This window comes from Camelina sativa, chromosome 16, assembly GCF_000633955.1.
Source record: "Camelina sativa cultivar DH55 chromosome 16, Cs, whole genome shotgun sequence".
NCBI classification, from domain to species: Eukaryota; Viridiplantae; Streptophyta; class Magnoliopsida; order Brassicales; family Brassicaceae; genus Camelina; species Camelina sativa.
This window is the reverse complement of record NC_025700.1, coordinates 24,724,540-24,741,297: the sequence shown is the minus strand read 5'-3', so window position 1 is coordinate 24,741,297 and position 16,758 is coordinate 24,724,540. Positions and strand designations below refer to the sequence as shown.

Sequence of the window (16,758 nt, the reverse complement as noted above, 5' to 3'; positions counted from 1 at the left end):
TTTACTTGAAATCACTGCTGCAATAAATGCGAGAATTGTTTCATTAACAAGCATTATTGCTCTCTCTTATCTCTCCGACAGGAACTGGTCACAGTCAATGTTGATGGTTCTGTACTAGATCGAATTGCTAAAATCATGTCATACCTTCGCCTTGGATCATCAGGGAAAGTTCTCAAGAAGAAGAAGAAAGAAAAAGACAGTAAAGGTATTTTGCATAATGTAAGAGCATACTTTTGGTGTATTTTTTAGCTTTACTTGCATTGTGACAATGATTTTAAGTTAGCAGTTCCTATTCACGTACACTGGTTAAATAATTTTCATGAAATTTTTGTTTTTCTGCCTATCCCCAAATTTGTCAAGTGTCTGCGTTTTACGATTTGGAGCCAAGAATGTAAAGAGTATCTCTAGTCTTCAACAACCGTACTAGTAGTATACTAGTATCTAATGATGTCTTTTTATGTTCACTTAGTGGTTTTAATTTGCCGCAGTCTCTGGGTATATGTAGCCATGGTTTTGTATCCTCTTTTTTTTTTTTATTATGCCTATGTGGTGCCAGTACATGTTGTAGGTCTTGTTTCACATCAGCACACATTTGGATTTAAGCTAAGCAATTGGCTGTTCTCTGATTCTTTAGCAATATCATTTGTTATTTCTGTTCCATCTTACGTTCATTGCAATTTTTTCAAATGCAGGAAAGACTTCAACTATTGCTAATTATGATGAAGACAATACTCAATCTAAGATTGAGAGTGGATCTTCTGTGAACAGAAGTGAAAGGGAAGATCTACCTCCTCCTCCGCCATTACCGCCTGTGATCAACCATCTGGATTTGAGTAAGAAAGAAGAAGAACCCCCTGTTGCCAGGACAGACGATGATGACATATTTGTTGGTGAAGGCATCGACTACACGGTTCCTGGTAAAGATGTGATGCAGAGTCCTATTTCTGAGGACATGGAAGAATCTCCCAGGGATAAGGAGAGAGTACCTTATTTCACTGAGCCTGCTTATGGTCCGGTGCAGCCATCTGCTGGTCAAGAATGGCAAGACATGGTCAGTTTACCGTAACAAACCCTTGGTTGGATTTATTGATGAATCTTGATTCCCGACTGCATATTTTTGCAGTTATTATCTGTCCATTATTCTCATATTCAGGTTTCTTTCTTTTCCTGTCTTCCTTTGTTTTGTTTTTTTTGGTTCCAGAGCGTCTATGGTCCAACGCAAACTCAAGGACTGGCTGCCGGGTATCCTGAAGAGTGGCAGGATTACCAATATGCAGAGCAAATTGGGTATCAAGAGCAGTACCTTCAGCCTGGAATGGAGGGTTACGATGTCCAACCAGAAACAGATATTTTACAAGATCCCCAACTCATGTCTCAGGAAGAGAAAGATAGGGGTTTGGGATCAGTGTTCAAGCGTGATGACCAAAGGCTTCAACAGTTGAGGGAGAGTGACGCACGGGAGAAAGATCCAACTTTTGTATCCGAGAATTATTCAGAGTGTTACCCGGGTTACCAAGAGTACAACCATGAGGTTGTCGGGAGCGATGAAGAAGCTGATTTGTCTAAAATGGACATGGGTGGAAAGGTATGCCCCTAGCTCAGTTACATTTTTTTTCTTCCTCTTTTTTACAACGTGGAAAGACCAAAATTACATTACAATTTCTGGTGTTGATGAACACAAAACAGGCAAAGGGGGGTTTACATCGATGGGACTTTGAGACAGAAGAGGAATGGGAAAAATATAATGAGCAGAAGGAAGCGATGCCAAAAGCAGCGTTCCAATTTGGGGTAAAGATGCAAGATGGTCGTAAGACGAGGAAGCAGAACCGTGACCGTGACCAGAAGCTCAATAACGAACTTCACAAGATTAATAAGATACTTACGAGAAAGAAGATGGAGAAAGAGGGTGGGGATGTTGCTTCTTTGGATGCCGTCGATGTACAGACTCCCAAGAGATCCAAGCATTGATTCTACCTTGTCGCTTTCTTCTATTCTAGTCTTTCTCTCGGAATCTATTTTGTATCTCCAAGTCTATTTAGTTTAAAAGAATTTTACATCCAACTGTTAACTTCCCAACTCGTTTTACTAGATCAAATAAACTCTAGTTTCTAAAAGGAAATATGCACAATAATCTTCAAAATGACAACTAAAGTCATCTTTATGTTATGATGTTGCTTCTTTGGATTCCTATTATATGGTCAATCACTATATTGAGGTTCTAGATGATTTGATCTCCAACCCATCTCATGGCCGAAACTCATATCTCGTATTTTTCAGATAAGTATGCTTTATAATTTACTCATGCACTAAATTCTATGGTATTCCTCAATAAATAATAAGTAAATAGAATTCATTATCATATGAAAATAATAAACTATACCCACTACTAATATTATTTTTAAATTTACAACTTATTTAACAAAAATTATACTATAAAATTTAAAATATAATAGTTAGGACAATATAAACCAGAATAAAATGTATAAAAAATTTGTCTCGTAGTAATCTGGGGGTTCAATCCTAGTAGTTTTTACATTACATATACAATTCATGTATATAGTTTAAAAAAATAATCACACAGAGAATTTTTTTTTTTACAAAAACTTTTCATAGTGTAACATGAATTAATTTAATCAGTTTCTACAAAGATATTAAAATTAAAATCTATATGCAAAACTTACCCATTTATTCAGAGCCATGCCTCGGTAGAAACAAAAGAAACTTTGGCCTACGGCCTCTTTTTAAAAAAAAAATCAATGAGCTTAAATTTTACTTAACCTTTAAGGCAGGTCCACCAATAGTTACTCTTAAAAGTACTCTTAATTAAAAATTAAAAAATAATAATAATGCAAACCAAAAAATAAGAAACATTTCTCTATTGAACATCCTGAGAATCGTTCTCGTAAAGTATGTCAGTTTATGATTGGTCAATTTTTGTTTTACTGATTTATTATTAAATATATAATAATATTTTAAAAAAATAATTAAAATACATTATTTTGAGCAACCGATGGCGATGGTCTTAATGTTTACTACAACCTCATAGTTTCTAATTGTTAGGCTCACATAATATAGCCACGTTCGATTTAAAGAATAAGTCAATAGATTAATAAACTGAATAAATATTATAAAATTGGGGTAAACATTCTTTTTCTGCATGTCGTTTTCTAAATTGATCACACGAAACAAAAGAATCCTCATCTCTCTCGCTCTCTCGCTCTCTCATTGAGTTGAGTGTTGTTACTATTTTTATACTTGAAGTCTACAGAAGCACCTGGTTAATGATTGATTTTGAAAGTTTGGTTAATTATTTTCTAGGGAAGAAAAAATTCAGTTTAGACTTTTTTTTGTTTTTGTTTTTAAAGTTTGTTGTTTCTTTTGTTATGACTGGTATTTACCGTTCTTGACAATAAATTTTTTAATGAATCGGAACAAATTTTTTTACAGCCTCCGGCCACAGTTTATGTCCGCACTGCTATGCATTTATTCCTTTTAATATTTTTGTTCAAAAGTTATGTAAAAGTAGAAGAAGTTACACAAGAAGAAAGGAAAAAAATTAGAAGAAAAAAAAACAAAAAGAGAAGAGAGAATAGGGGAGTGGTAGTTTTCGGAAAAAAATCAAAAGAAAATATATAAGATTTTAGCCTTTAGAAATTAAAAAGGTTTATTAGAAAAATGAGACGCTTCAGAAACCAACCCAACAACGCAAGCAAGGGAAACATAAAACCCTAATCTTATCTTCCAATGACAACACAGTCCATCAATGGCAACGGAGACAACAACTCTACACCTCTCTCCGCTCGTGGTTCAACCAAACGTAACGCCATCTCCATCGAGGATTATGACCGTGATCGCCACCTTTATCACCGGCTTCACTCTTCTTCTCAACAAACCCCAATCGAATCAGAGTTCTCAAACTACATAGATTTGACCCATACAACGACGAAGATGAAGATCTCAAGATCCTCTGTTTCACACCAATCTCTTTAGAAAACGGACAGTCTTCGTCTTCCTCGTCCACTCGACGCACCTTCGACTGCGAGATATGTGTTGAACGCAAACCAAATATTGAGTCATTTCGAATCAATGGATGCTCTCACTCTTACTGTAACGATTGTGTCTCAAAATATATAGCTGCTAAGTTACAATTCAACATCCTCTCAATCAAATGCCCTGTTTCTGGTTGCTCCGGGCAGCTCGAGCCCGATCAATGCTGTCAAATCCTGCCAAGAGATGTCTTTGATCGGTGGGGCGACGCTCTCTGCGAAGCGGTGATAATGCCTTCCAAGAGATTATACTGTCCCTATAAGGATTGTGCTGCTTTGGTCTTCTTAGATGAGAATGAGAGTGGAGAGAAGATAAATGAATCGGAGTGCCCTCACTGCCATAGAATGGTGTGTGCTGAGTGCGGGACTAAGTGGCATCCGGAGATAACATGTGAGGAGTTTCAGAAGTTAGCCGAGAACGAAATAATTAGAAATGATAAATTGTTGAAGAAGATGGCTGAGGATCAGAATTGGAGAAGATGTCCTTCTTGCAAATTCTACATTGAATTGATTGAAGGTTGCTCTACCATGATGTGCAGGTATCTTCTTTGTTCTTGTTTGCAATACAAAATCTTAAAACAAAACAAAACACTTATCTTTCAACACTTTTTTGCAGATGTGGGTTGGATTTTTGCTACGACTGTGGAACTCCAGCCGGTGACCACTCTCATTATTGTGAAAATTTCCATTATTAGCATTATGTGTCTAAAGTTAAGCTTTAAAGGATATGTGAATTTCTACATGGTCTTGGGATTAATTCTATCATTTGAACCAAGTTTTGTTCTTATGAATACATCTTTAATGATGTATGACACAACAAAACCTCTCATGGTGAATGATGTAACCCAATTCTCCCCTTGGAAACGCATATATCCTTTAAGATTTCATGCATTTATCAACATGTCTAGGTTCTTTAGGTTGGTTGTATTTGGGTTCTTTCATCGCATTTGAGATCAATAGAGCAAGAGGAAAAGCATTTGGATCCTAAGTATTACTTATAATTAATATGCTTCCTTCCAAAAATATTTTGAGCACAAATCGATATAAGTTTGATACAACACATTCTCTTAGCACACTATGTTCTAGTACCATATTTTCCAAGTAAATAAATTTCCAGGGATAAAGTTTTAACTCCTCTCAGCGTTTCTTGTAATATAAAACAAGTCACCAGTACATGACCTTCTCTGGAAGCAACAAGTTGTCATCAAGCGTCATAAAGACCCAACTTAACGGGAGAACCTGAGGCATTGATCCAATCTCCTTGTAAGAAGGGTCCAACAGTATAGTTCAAAGCTTCCTCCTTATTTATGACCTTAAATCCAGGCCACTTAACCCTTGAAGTTGTATCTCCACTTGGTCCTTTGTTCTTGTACTCCGCGTAGTAGAGCGTGTCTATTGCGAAATCCGTCTCTTGCCATCTCAACCATCCAACCGGGTCAATCACATCCTCGATTGTAGATTCCATTACGATCGTTCGAGAGTAGTTCTTCCACGGTCGCCCGAGATAACTCTTGTACTCTGCCTTTACGGGCTTAAGGTCTTCGTTTGCAGCAATTTTGCAGTTGTGGACCACGAAACCAGTTGTCTGAAATTTGTCAACACGTCCTTGAGCGGTCACGGTGTTCTTTTGTCCTGGTAAGCCTTTTCTGATGAAGATGTTACAGTTCTGGAAGATGGCCGCCGCATCCCCGAATATGAAGTCAACTGTTCCGACAATCACACAGCTTCTGTAGTACTGACGGTGCGTGTAAGCGTACAATGTGTCTTGGTAGCCTTCAAATCGGCAGTTGAGGAAAATTGATCTATCGGATTGGACACGTATTGCGACTGCTTGATGTCCCTCTGGCCCAGCCGTGTTCCGGAACCCCATTGATTGTGCCATGAACCCTTCTCCCTGTGCAACTATTAAGGAAACCAAACATTTTGAAAATAAGTTTTGGTTTTTTTTTTTAACACTGACACTTCAAAAATTTAACGTTATGTTTGGTGATTAGTAGTCAAGATTTGTAGTAGTGTAACATAAGTTATATATTGTAAGAGAATTAGGGGTTTTACCGAACGTCGCAGTGAGAAAAGTGCGGATTTTTTTTGCGTGGCTTTTGTTTCCGGTCACAATTGTCTTCTGTGATCCATCTCCGACCATAGTAAGGTTCGCCTTCTTCTTATCAACAATCACAGATTCGTCATAAACGCCTTGTTTGATATAGATGATGTACCTATACGATTAAAAATTCAACGAAAACTTAACTTAGTTTCAAAACCTTAACCTAAACCTAAATTAAAGGTAATTAATTTGACGTAATGATCACGTTATGAAATGCTTTGGTATACGTACCTTCCCTCATATTTCTCAGGCATTGCGCTCAGAGCATCATTAATGGTCGTGAAATTTCCACTGCCATCTTTAGCTACAGTGGCGTTAGGCTTCAAAGCCTTCACATCAACAGCCCTTAACATTCTTCTATCTTCGTTGCTTACCCAAGACGGGATTTCATCAAGAAGATGCCGTGTTGCGAGCTTCATAACCGGAGAGAGACTTGCGTCAAAGGACTTGATCATCGCTAGGGAATTACTGGCCAGAATCTGAGAAGAGTTGACGCTCTTCTTCACTTCAGATTTTAGGCTACCTTCTTCAAACCCGTCAAGGCATGTCTCCTGATAAGAAATGACCGCGCTTAGCCAACTGTCCAAGTCAGGAACTACCTTTGCGAAGCTGTTGACTTCTGTGATGTTGATTTTTTCCAGTGATGCGGCAGTTTCCTCCTTTGCTTCTTCCACAAGTAACTTACATTGTGCAATCGCATCTTTATCGTCCTGGTTCTCAGTCTTGAGGCTCAGGACCTTCTCTAAAACTAGGTCAAGATCTTCATTGACAGCTTCAATGGCAGACTTCAAGAAAGTTGTCGGATTGGCTAAAGCAAAACCCTTCTCTGTTCTGTTTTTGAGCGTTTTCTCGCAGGTTTGCTTGTAAAGCGTAGAACTGCAAAGAGTTTCGATGATATTATCACCCTGGCCGGGTTTCACAGATTGCTCTGCGGAAACAGGAGCTTTTTGGGTTGGACTTGGTGGGCTCTGGCTCTTCTTTTCGCCATCCTTGACGTTGTTGCCGCTACCGCTTTTGTTGTGGTTCTTTGCTTGTTGTTCATTTCTTTTCTCGTAAGCAACAAAAGCAAAAGTTCCTCCAACAATTGCAGCAACAGCCACAATCAAAGAGACCGTTCCAACAATGATCCTCTTCCTGATTTTACGTTTCCTATTGGCGTTTACGCGTTCTTGGATCTTGTCGAAATCCTGAAACGCCATATCGGAATGACTATTATTTTTTTATTTTTTGAGATTGTTGTATGGGGAGAGAAAGAAATGAATCTCCTCCTCTGCCTTAGAAGGCGGCCAAGGCAGGGAGGTTAAAAGGAAAGATCAATCCTTTTTTACGTTTTATTTTTGGCTCTTTCTCGCCTTCTCTCCCCTCTCTTCAATCCTTGGTTTCAGTTTTATTTGTTACTGTCTTGTTTGCAATTTCTACAAATGAACAAATTTGCTCTGGACAGGAGAGTTTCGTGGGCTGATGTCAATTTTTTTTCTTTATAAAAATTGACGGATCTTTCACGCTTTCTAAATTTGGCATTCATTTTTTCGATTCATATATATTGCAGGACTAGAGTTGTTGGTCAAAAATACATAACGAAGTCAATTGATTTATAAGCTTAACTTGAAATGTTTGTTTCGGTTCTTTCTGAACCTTATAAGGGCAAAAAGTCAATTAATTTAATTGGGAAAAGAGGTTACAACAATGATGTTAGGTAGATGTATGCAAACAAAGTTATAAAGATACAAATTTTTAGAGAGAACAGATGCCAATTTGTAATCACGAGATCACTATAGTACAGACGCACTCATGACTATACTCAAACATTTTTTTATTGGATATCATTTCATATATCCCATTTGTAAATGGTTGTCACGGGAATGAGAGATGAGAATTACCTGATTGGCTAATTTGGTAGTATTATTCTTGGACAAGAGTTAATAACTAAACGGTATTTGTTTCCTGAAGGAGTTACTTGTAATTTTAGGTCATAGATCTTGAAAGAATTTTTTTTATCCCACAATTTAGGTCATAAAAGTATGGATCTAGAAGAAAAAAAATTAGGTCAAAAATCTCAACCAGCACACTTCTGTCAAATCATAACCTAAGTAAGTTTAAGCATCTCATACAACTAAACATGCAAAGTTTAGAAAAAAATTATGTTTGCACGATTCAGTAGCAATTTAAGGTAATTTAAGCGTTAAGCACCTCAAAGTGGTAATCCCATGGTCAGACCGTCTCCATGCGAGGTGATAGTCGTCGTCTTTCACCATACACCACGCTAAACAGATGTTCTAAGTTCTAACCTTCTATTTGGTTTCACAACTTTCTTTCATTCATCCCTTAACAAAACAAACGGACCGAGTGGGGCTTATGTTTGTTTCTATAGCGGTCAAATCGCCTACTTTACACTCACCATCAACCAATGCAATAATAGCAATGTTCTTTCTGGACGAACAAATTAAAACTATCCAATACATTCTAAAATTCCGCAACAAACATACATATATATATATATATATGTTTTTAAGTTTTCAAATATTTCTACCCAAAATAAAAAAGATATTTGGATCCATCTATGTATATAATCCCACCTTTTTATAACTCAAGTTTCGTTATGCCAAGAAGGTGCGACTGGCTCTTTACTCTTACGGTCTTGCCGTGTATACAAATTTGTTATTCAACCTTTCATAGAATAAAAGAAAATATTAAAACGAAATTGTAATCATTATATATAATAACTAATATTATTTTGAGGTCTCTGGGACGTAAATTTGTTATTCAAATTACTTGCATGCAAGTAAGGAGAAAGAAATCGCAAAATTCTTTATTTTAAGCACTTGGATTTAACAGTACGTAAACTTTTCATACAAATAAAATATGCCACTGACGGAACACAACTTGTCAAGTATGTTTTAATATTAAGTGTTGGAACTTTCAAAAAGACATGATCGCATGGGTTTCTCCTCCTTACCACTCAGATAAAGCCAAGAAAGACACATCCTCAGACTTTTCAAGAAAGATACATCTTTTGCCAGCTTATACAATTAATTCAAGACAGCTTTGATCAGAAAGAACTCAAACCACAGAGAGTTATTTAGAACTTATTTTCTTTTTATTGTAATTAGAATTTTATATAAAGACCTATACACTTGTAGCGCAGAAAAAGAAGTGTTAAATTCCATTATCATAAGGGAACGAAGTACTGCCTAACCAACCATCACCGGTGATAAACTCCGTTGCGGTGAAGTTAAAGGCATCTTCGTAAACCATAATGTGAAAACCCGGCCAGTTGACCCGTTTACCCGTTTCAGAACCCGGACCGTTATTATTATATTCACCATAATAAAGTGTATCAACTTCGTCCCCACCGTTCCATTTGCTCCAACCCGAACCGTCAATAAACTCATCAATGTAAGATTCCATTAGAACCGTTCGTGAATATTCTCTCCATGGACGTCCCAAATAACTCTTAACTTTGTTTGAGCTGTTAAATAAATCGTCTGTTGCAAGGATGGAACAGTTCTGCATCGAGATCCCGGTGTCTTCATCGGGACTATCACGTGACTGAGCCGTAACTACAGTGAATTGTCCTGGCATAGGCAACTTTGAAACGATGTTGCATCCTTGGAAGACCACGGCCGCATTCCCAAAGATATAATCAATGGTTCCATAAATATCGCATTCGCGATAAAATTGTCGGAATGAGTGGGTGTAAAGTGTGTCCTGGTAACCATCAATGACACATCGGTATAAGGCCACAAAATCCGCATTCACTCGTAATGCAACCGCTTGGTGCTTCTCGGGTCCTGCTGTGTTTGTTATCATCATATCCCTCGCCAAGAATCCTTCGCCCGAAACCGCTGTGACCAAACAAGTTTGAGAAACAATTACAATCTTGATTTAGTACCAACACAACTCAACTTGTCGATTTTCAACAGGCTTTTAATTTTTAAATTCCAATGAAATGGCTCCAAGAATCATATACGTTACTGATGTTATATAAAAAAAAACTATACAAAATTACTTATCTCTTAACTAATTAATCACATCTGAAACACTTTAGGGAAAAGAAAAATAAACACTGGAATAAAATTCCGAAACACTTAAAAAGTTTACAACTTCTTCTTTTTGTTTTGTTATATCAAGTTGTTCACCTTTTTTTAAAACCATGATTGTAAGATTTAAAATTTATTTTTTATTTTCATAGGAAAAATACATAATTATTGAAAAGTAAATTATATGGTCCTAGTTGACAAAAAAAAAGGCAAAAAACAAAACGTCCTAAGTCTACACTATATGCTCCAAACAATAAGTCTTAATTATATACCAATTAAGTCTTGTTTGATAGAAACAAGATTTTTTAAAAGAGTCAAAGATGATATACCTAGAGTAGCAGATCGGAAAGTGGTCCATCCATCTCCGACACTTCGGTTGCCAGTAATAAAAGTAACATCAGATCCATCTCCAATCAGAACAATATTAGTCTTGTAGTTTGGGATCTCAATGTTCTCTTCATACACGCCTTCCCTTACATATATCAGCACTCTGTCGTTACTCATATTCGGAGCAAAGCTTATGGCCTCGTTAATGGTCGAAAAGTTCCCTGTTCCATCGGTAGCAACCACGAGGATCTCACTCGGGTCGTACTCATCGTACCCGTCACTAGAATCTTCTAAAAACCGACGATCTGTCTTAGAGACCCAGTCAGGAAATAACCCAAGTAAACGGCGGTTCTTAGTCTTGACGCCAGTTTTTGGATCCTTGGCTCTTCTCTGTTTTGGAAGAGCAGAGAGGGAGTTGCTTACGTGTTTGTAAGTGGTCGTGAAAGAGGTCACGAGCTTTGGCTTTAGCGGACCTGAGGCTGATTCAAGACCTTCCAAGCAAGTGTCCTTGTTGGTGAGAGCGGCGCTTAGGTATGCTCTAGCGTCAGCTAGCTTCCGTGAATCGTTAGCACCGTCTTGGATCTTGGAGATTGATCGTTTCAAGAAGGTTGAAGTGATATGGTGAAGATCTTTACAATCTTGAAGAGAGCCACGTTGACCCTCGACTAGGTTGTTGGAAATTCCGGGGACAGAAAGGAGATCGGTGAGTTTTCCCGCCTCAGAAAGAGCTGTTTTGAGGGTTTCAAGAAGGAAAGAGAGAATGTTGGGGCTTATGTTGATGGAGATGGAGAGTTTTAAGGAGTCCAAACATGCATTTGGATATGGTGTGTTCTTGCAAAAACTTGCTACAGAGGTTTGATCAGGGTTTAGAGAACTCGAAAAAACGGAGGAAGTTAAGAGGAGGAAGAATGAAAAAGTGAAGTTGAGAGAGGAGAGAGCCATTGGAGAAGAAAAAGTTTGAAGCAAATGGTGAAGCGAGTCCTGTGGTTTTTTAAAATGTAGAGAGGAATGGGTTTACTTCATGTTTTGTTCCATAAAACGACAAATCAAATATCTTTGCACCAAAAAAAAAAAAACGACAAATCAAATATCTATAATTTGGAATAATTTTGAACCGACTGAAAGATTCCATCGAAAGTCTTCTAACAATTGATTGAAGTATCTAGAGAAAACGATGTGCATGTTTTGCCGTTTAATTTGGGTTTAGATATTGTTAGTTCTCATATCGTGTTACTATTTTAATAAGATTTATAGTCGTGACAGATATAATCTGATCTCTATTATGGTATCGGTTACTATTTTACTTTAAGATAACTACGATAAACCATAAACCATAAGCGATCTTTAACATTTTGTAGGTCGCTCAGTTGATATGTGAGTCATTTTTGTCACTTTTGCAGTATCGGAGTTTTAATAATGATATTCACAAGTTGGGATATGTAGGCATGTAGCTCGGATCATCCGCCAGGTTCATTAGATTAACTAGAAATTAACCTTCTGAATCACATAAATCGCCCCAAAAGTAGATTCATTGAACTCGTAGAAACATAAGAAAACATTCGTGTCGGTGTACGTCATTTCGTTTGTTCGACTCGGATTTGGAATCGAATAATCCGTAGTATATAACTAAAGTGGTACACTAGAAGTTGCGATTTTGTGTCTACTATTGTCAGAATTTGTTCACGGGATGAAGACGATTTCTACCGGATCAAGACAATCATAACATTATTTTATTCAGTATATGCATGAAAAAGTTCTTTAACAAAACCATTTCGTTACTTAGCGAACAAAAAATATATTTCAAGTTTGTCCCAACACTTTCTTGTTACTGGATATATATATATATATATATACATAGTTTCCCCAAATATCAGTGATATCAATATATCACTGTTCTGCATAACATAATAATCAAATGGGGTTTTATAGTGTTTAGTTTACTCTTGTTTTTCTACATAACAAATACATCCATTTACGAAAACCATATAAATATACTTTACCATGTTAAATTTTCATTTTCTAAAAGTTTAAATTTACATGTTAAAATTAATAAATTGAACAAAGATATGTATGAGGATGAAGAAACATCCCAAGTGAAACCAAAGAAAAAAAATAATAAGTGAAACCAAGGAAAAAACAGAGCCCTTCATTTCGAGAGCAGCTAAAAAATGGTTCCAGCGTGGAATTGGGCCCAAGTTAAAGGAGGCCCAATTAGTTTTTAATTTAATTTATTTTTCCCTTTCTTTCTTTTTTTTTTTTTTTTTCTGAAGGGCAAAGATTATTTTTAGTTTTCTTTAGTTGCCCTCCTCCTCCTTCCTTCGCTTCTTCTACTTGGATTCCCGATTTGCCTCGCCGTGGTTCCGTCGCACCGCAGTGCCTCTCCGTTTTCCTGGTAATTCCGTTTTAACCCAACCTGTGTTGGTTTCTAATCGCTATTTCTTCCTTGGCTTAATCTCAGTTAGGTTTGGTTACCTCGAATTGCTTGATCTCAGATTAACCTAGTTGGAAACTAGGGCCATAATCTCAGAACTAATGTAGCAAACAGATACAATCTAGTCTAGCCTCTCTCGGTTATAGTAATCAGTCTGTGATTCTGAATTAATGTCTCTCTGACCTCTGCATCAGAATAATTGCATCATGTATTGCTTACAATTGATATAGAACCTGTAACTGTTCTTGCCCGCTATGTGTTTTTTTTTTCTTTTTCCATCTTAGTATCATCTAAGGGATGTTTCATTAAGGGGTTTATATGTTTGTTACTTAAAGATTTGTTTGTTTGTTTCAATAAGCTTATCTTTTGTCTTGTGATTTTCTGCAGTAAAGCTTTTTAGTATGTGTCTTAATCTAATTTTTCTTCTTTTGATGGAAACAGTGACCCCCGGCATTTAGTGAACTGATGATTTACACTGCAATAGACAATTTCTACGTAACCGATGAGCAGCTTAAGGCGTCACCTTCCAGGAAAGATGGGATAGATGAAACAACTGAAATCTCTCTTAGAATCTATGGATGTGATCTCATCCAGGAGGGTGGAATATTGCTCAAACTGTATCCTTTCCTTGGTCTTATTATTTTGCTTATTTTGCAAAACTTAAAATGTCATGTAGCTGTGACTTTCTTAACCTGTATGGGTTGTCTTTAGCCCCCAGGCGGTTATGGCTACTGGCCAGGTTCTTTTCCACCGGTTCTACTGCAAGAAATCTTTGGCCAAATTTGACGTTAAGGTACTTATTCTGTCTCTTTCTTGTAGTAGTTATGTGTTTTGAGGCCTTAGAATTAGAAATGTTGGTTGATGTAGTTTCAGTATGGCAATTCTCTAGTAGTGTATACTGCCTGTCTACAACCGTAATGATCTGTAGTTTACCTTGTACAGATAGTTGCTGCGAGCTGTGTCTGGCTTGCATCAAAACTGGAAGAAAACCCTGAGAAAGCAAGACAGGTAATCATTGTATTCCACAGGATGGAGTGCCGCAGGGAGAACTTTCCACTAGATCATCTGGACATTTATTCCAAGGTTAGTGTCCTTGCTGCACCATTACTTGATTTTGTCATATTGAGTGTTTTTCATGTCCATGTGTGTAGAAGTTGAGGTGCTCCCACCATTTATATCTTTTCTAATATTTTTCTTTCATCTTATTGACTTTTTTGCAGAAGTTCTCTGAGTTGAAAGTTGAATTAAGCAGAACTGAGAGGCACATACTGAAAGAGATGGGTTTTGTTTGTCATGTTGAACATCCTCACAAGTTCATATCAAACTACCTTGCCACACTTGAAACACCTCCAGAATTGAGGCAAGAAGCTTGGAATTTGGCAAATGATAGGTAAAACCCTTGTTTTCAAAATTTACTGTGGATATTATTTTATGTAATTACTTGATAGTTAGATGTACATCATACTGTCTGTTTTTAGGTTTATAGCTGACATTTAAGCTGAAGCTGGGTATATTAGTTGAGTCCTGACATATTCAGTGTGCTGTTTTGATTTAAATATGTTTGTCATGCTTTCTCAATATCTGACCATTCTTTTATGATTTTATCTGATTGAATCTCTCATTATATGTCTATAATTGCAGTCTGCGTACAACCCTCTGTGTGAGGTTCAGAAGTGAGGTTGTGGCATGTGGGGTTGTGTATGCTGCTGCCCGTAGGTTTCAAGTACCTCTCCCAGAGAATCCACCCTGGTGGAAAGCATTTGATGCAGATAAATCGAGTATTGACGAAGTGTGTAGAGTTCTTGCTCATCTATACAGCCTTCCAAAGGCTCAGTATCTTTCTGTTTGCAAGGACGGGAAGCCATTTACATTTTCCAGTAGATCTGGGAATCCTCAAGCTCAGTCAGCTACAAAGGTGAGTTGGATTGCTATCTAGATTTTGTGATATTTTGTCCCTATTCTGAAATTAATCTGATTGCGTTTTATTTCTGTAATCAGAGCTAGGATTAAAGTACTTGTCCACTATGTTACAGGATGTGTTGCCGGTGCCGGCAGTAGGCGAGGTTGTTGATACAAAGTGTACTCCAGGATCAGCTAATAACGACACAAAGGATGGAATGGTTACTACGCCTCACGAAAAGGCTACAGATTCCAAAAAGAGCGATACTGAGTCGCACAGTCAGCCAATTGTAGGAGACTCAAAGGAGGAAAAAAGTAAAGTTGGAGAAAGAGAAAGAGAAAGAGAAAGAGAAAGAGAGAGAGAGAGTGATAGAGAGAAGGAACGAGGTAGAGAGAGGGACAGGGGTAGGTCTCACAGAGGCAGAGATTCTGAAAAGGAGAGTGATAGGGATAGAGACAAAGTCAAAGATAGAAGTCATCATCGGTCAAGAGATAGATTGAAGTATTCAGGTGGGCATTCGGATAAATCAAGACATCACTCTCCTCGGGACCGTGACTATCGCGATTCGTCACACTCGTCGAAAGACCGTCGGAGGCACCATTAAGCCAATCTTCTTGTAACCCAAATTGGAGGTACTACACTAAGCCAATTCTCTGGTCACCAAATCCCCTTGTCTTACTAGATGTTAAGACATGATAGTGTTTGTATTGTTTTAAGAGTCGAACCCATATGTTTCACTCTTGAGTGTACTCATCAATTAAACATCCAGTGAGGAGGAATCACATGTTAAGATCATGTTAATTCAGATCGAGATAGTTAATAGTAATTTGGAAATTATGAAAGGGGCATTAAACTTTGGAATAGTAAAATGTAAATTTGACTTGTATGAGTTGTGTGACCCAGAGGAGAGGAGAGTCAGTATCGATTTCTGACTTGTGGGCACATGATTGTATCATTGAAGCACGTTCCCAAACATTGTTTATATCTTTCGATACTTGTCTATTAGCTCCACCTAAGAGCACCGCATATTCTTATATGATATCGAACCATATACTAGATCTTCTGAAAGCCTAATAATTCTAATCAGAAACATACTTAATGATTTATAAAAAAGATGATGATAGAGGCTAGCACGTAGTCTTGTTGCCGGCTGCATAAATAATCGAAAAAAACGAAAACGGCTACATTTTCATCGTTGAACCGATGATTTGATATCCTTTTGGAAGAGAGAGTTTCATAACCATTCCTGACTTTCTGATAAATCTTTCCTTCAATCTTTTTTTTTCTCTGGTTTCAAGTATACGGATTCGGATCATCAAAAAATCCATCACACTATCTTATTTCCTGGACTACTTTGTCATGTCGGTTGACGATTCATCAATTTCTCTTCTAACTAATCAGGTACATTTGTTTATTTTCTGAGAATTTTGATGTGTTGTATATTACCACTTGATATAGGTTCTTGAATAGTCTGTTTGATCATTCCTTTTGTCAGTCAACGAATCCAATCTAAAAATGATGTATATAAGAGTAAGTTTTTTTTCATTTCAGATACCAATTTGAAGAATAATAATCAAATTACAGTAATGACATTAAACTCTTAAGAGCTTTTTTTTTTTCTTCTTTTGGTATATAAGATCTTGATTGTAATATAAATCCATTAAGATTTTATCATTTCCATGGTCGTTGATCAAAGTTGCTTTTGTATAAAAAAACAATTACAGAACAGAAGAAATGTTTGAAGACTAAATGTTGTTATTGGAGGAGACAAACAAGCCAATAAAAAAGTCAACGAGATATATCTGACTTTGGTGGGCATGGAGTAGAGTAAGCAGACAGCAAAATGCAAGAGACTGTGTTCCTCTTCACTGAAGAGAATCTGAACAAAGGGCAATCCTCAGGGGGCAAAT

The 16,758-nt window shown here is 37.1% G+C and overlaps 4 protein-coding genes and 1 pseudogene across 4 annotated transcripts in view; 3 read left to right on the top strand and 2 right to left on the bottom strand.

The window, feature by feature from the left end:
* Positions 1–2,119, top strand: part of LOC104752273 (suppressor of mec-8 and unc-52 protein homolog 2) — a 5,090-nt gene extending 2,971 nt beyond the window's left edge. The window contains exons 9-11 of the mRNA XM_010474373.2: positions 693–1,051; positions 1,202–1,585; positions 1,687–2,119. Coding sequence (XP_010472675.1) covers positions 693–1,051; positions 1,202–1,585; positions 1,687–1,968 — 1,025 coding nt within the window. The 3' untranslated portion in view covers positions 1,969–2,119. The remainder of the gene's footprint in view (positions 1–692; positions 1,052–1,201; positions 1,586–1,686) is intronic.
* LOC104754008 lies at positions 3,745–4,741 on the top strand (annotated as a pseudogene).
* LOC104752272 (probable pectinesterase/pectinesterase inhibitor 13) lies at positions 5,036–7,555 on the bottom strand. Its single transcript, XM_010474372.1, has 3 exons — positions 6,382–7,555; positions 6,102–6,262; positions 5,036–5,948 (listed from the first exon to the last, which is right to left on the bottom strand). Exons 1-3 carry the CDS (start codon positions 7,347–7,349, stop codon positions 5,251–5,253), a joined length of 1,827 nt encoding a protein of 608 aa, XP_010472674.1. The 5' UTR covers positions 7,350–7,555; the 3' UTR covers positions 5,036–5,250.
* Positions 9,226–11,512, bottom strand: LOC104752271 (probable pectinesterase/pectinesterase inhibitor 12). Its single transcript, XM_010474371.2, has 2 exons — positions 10,520–11,512; positions 9,226–9,995 (listed from the first exon to the last, which is right to left on the bottom strand). The coding sequence occupies exons 1-2, from the start codon at positions 11,457–11,459 to the stop codon at positions 9,307–9,309; spliced, it is 1,629 nt and encodes a 542-aa protein (XP_010472673.1). The 5' UTR covers positions 11,460–11,512; the 3' UTR covers positions 9,226–9,306.
* On the top strand, positions 12,780–15,732 carry LOC109124635 (cyclin-L1-1-like). The gene is made up of 7 exons (XM_010474370.2): positions 12,780–12,909; positions 13,390–13,565; positions 13,660–13,741; positions 13,891–14,031; positions 14,169–14,338; positions 14,590–14,863; positions 14,982–15,732. The coding sequence occupies exons 2-7, from the start codon at positions 13,414–13,416 to the stop codon at positions 15,450–15,452; spliced, it is 1,290 nt and encodes a 429-aa protein (XP_010472672.1). The 5' UTR covers positions 12,780–12,909; positions 13,390–13,413; the 3' UTR covers positions 15,453–15,732.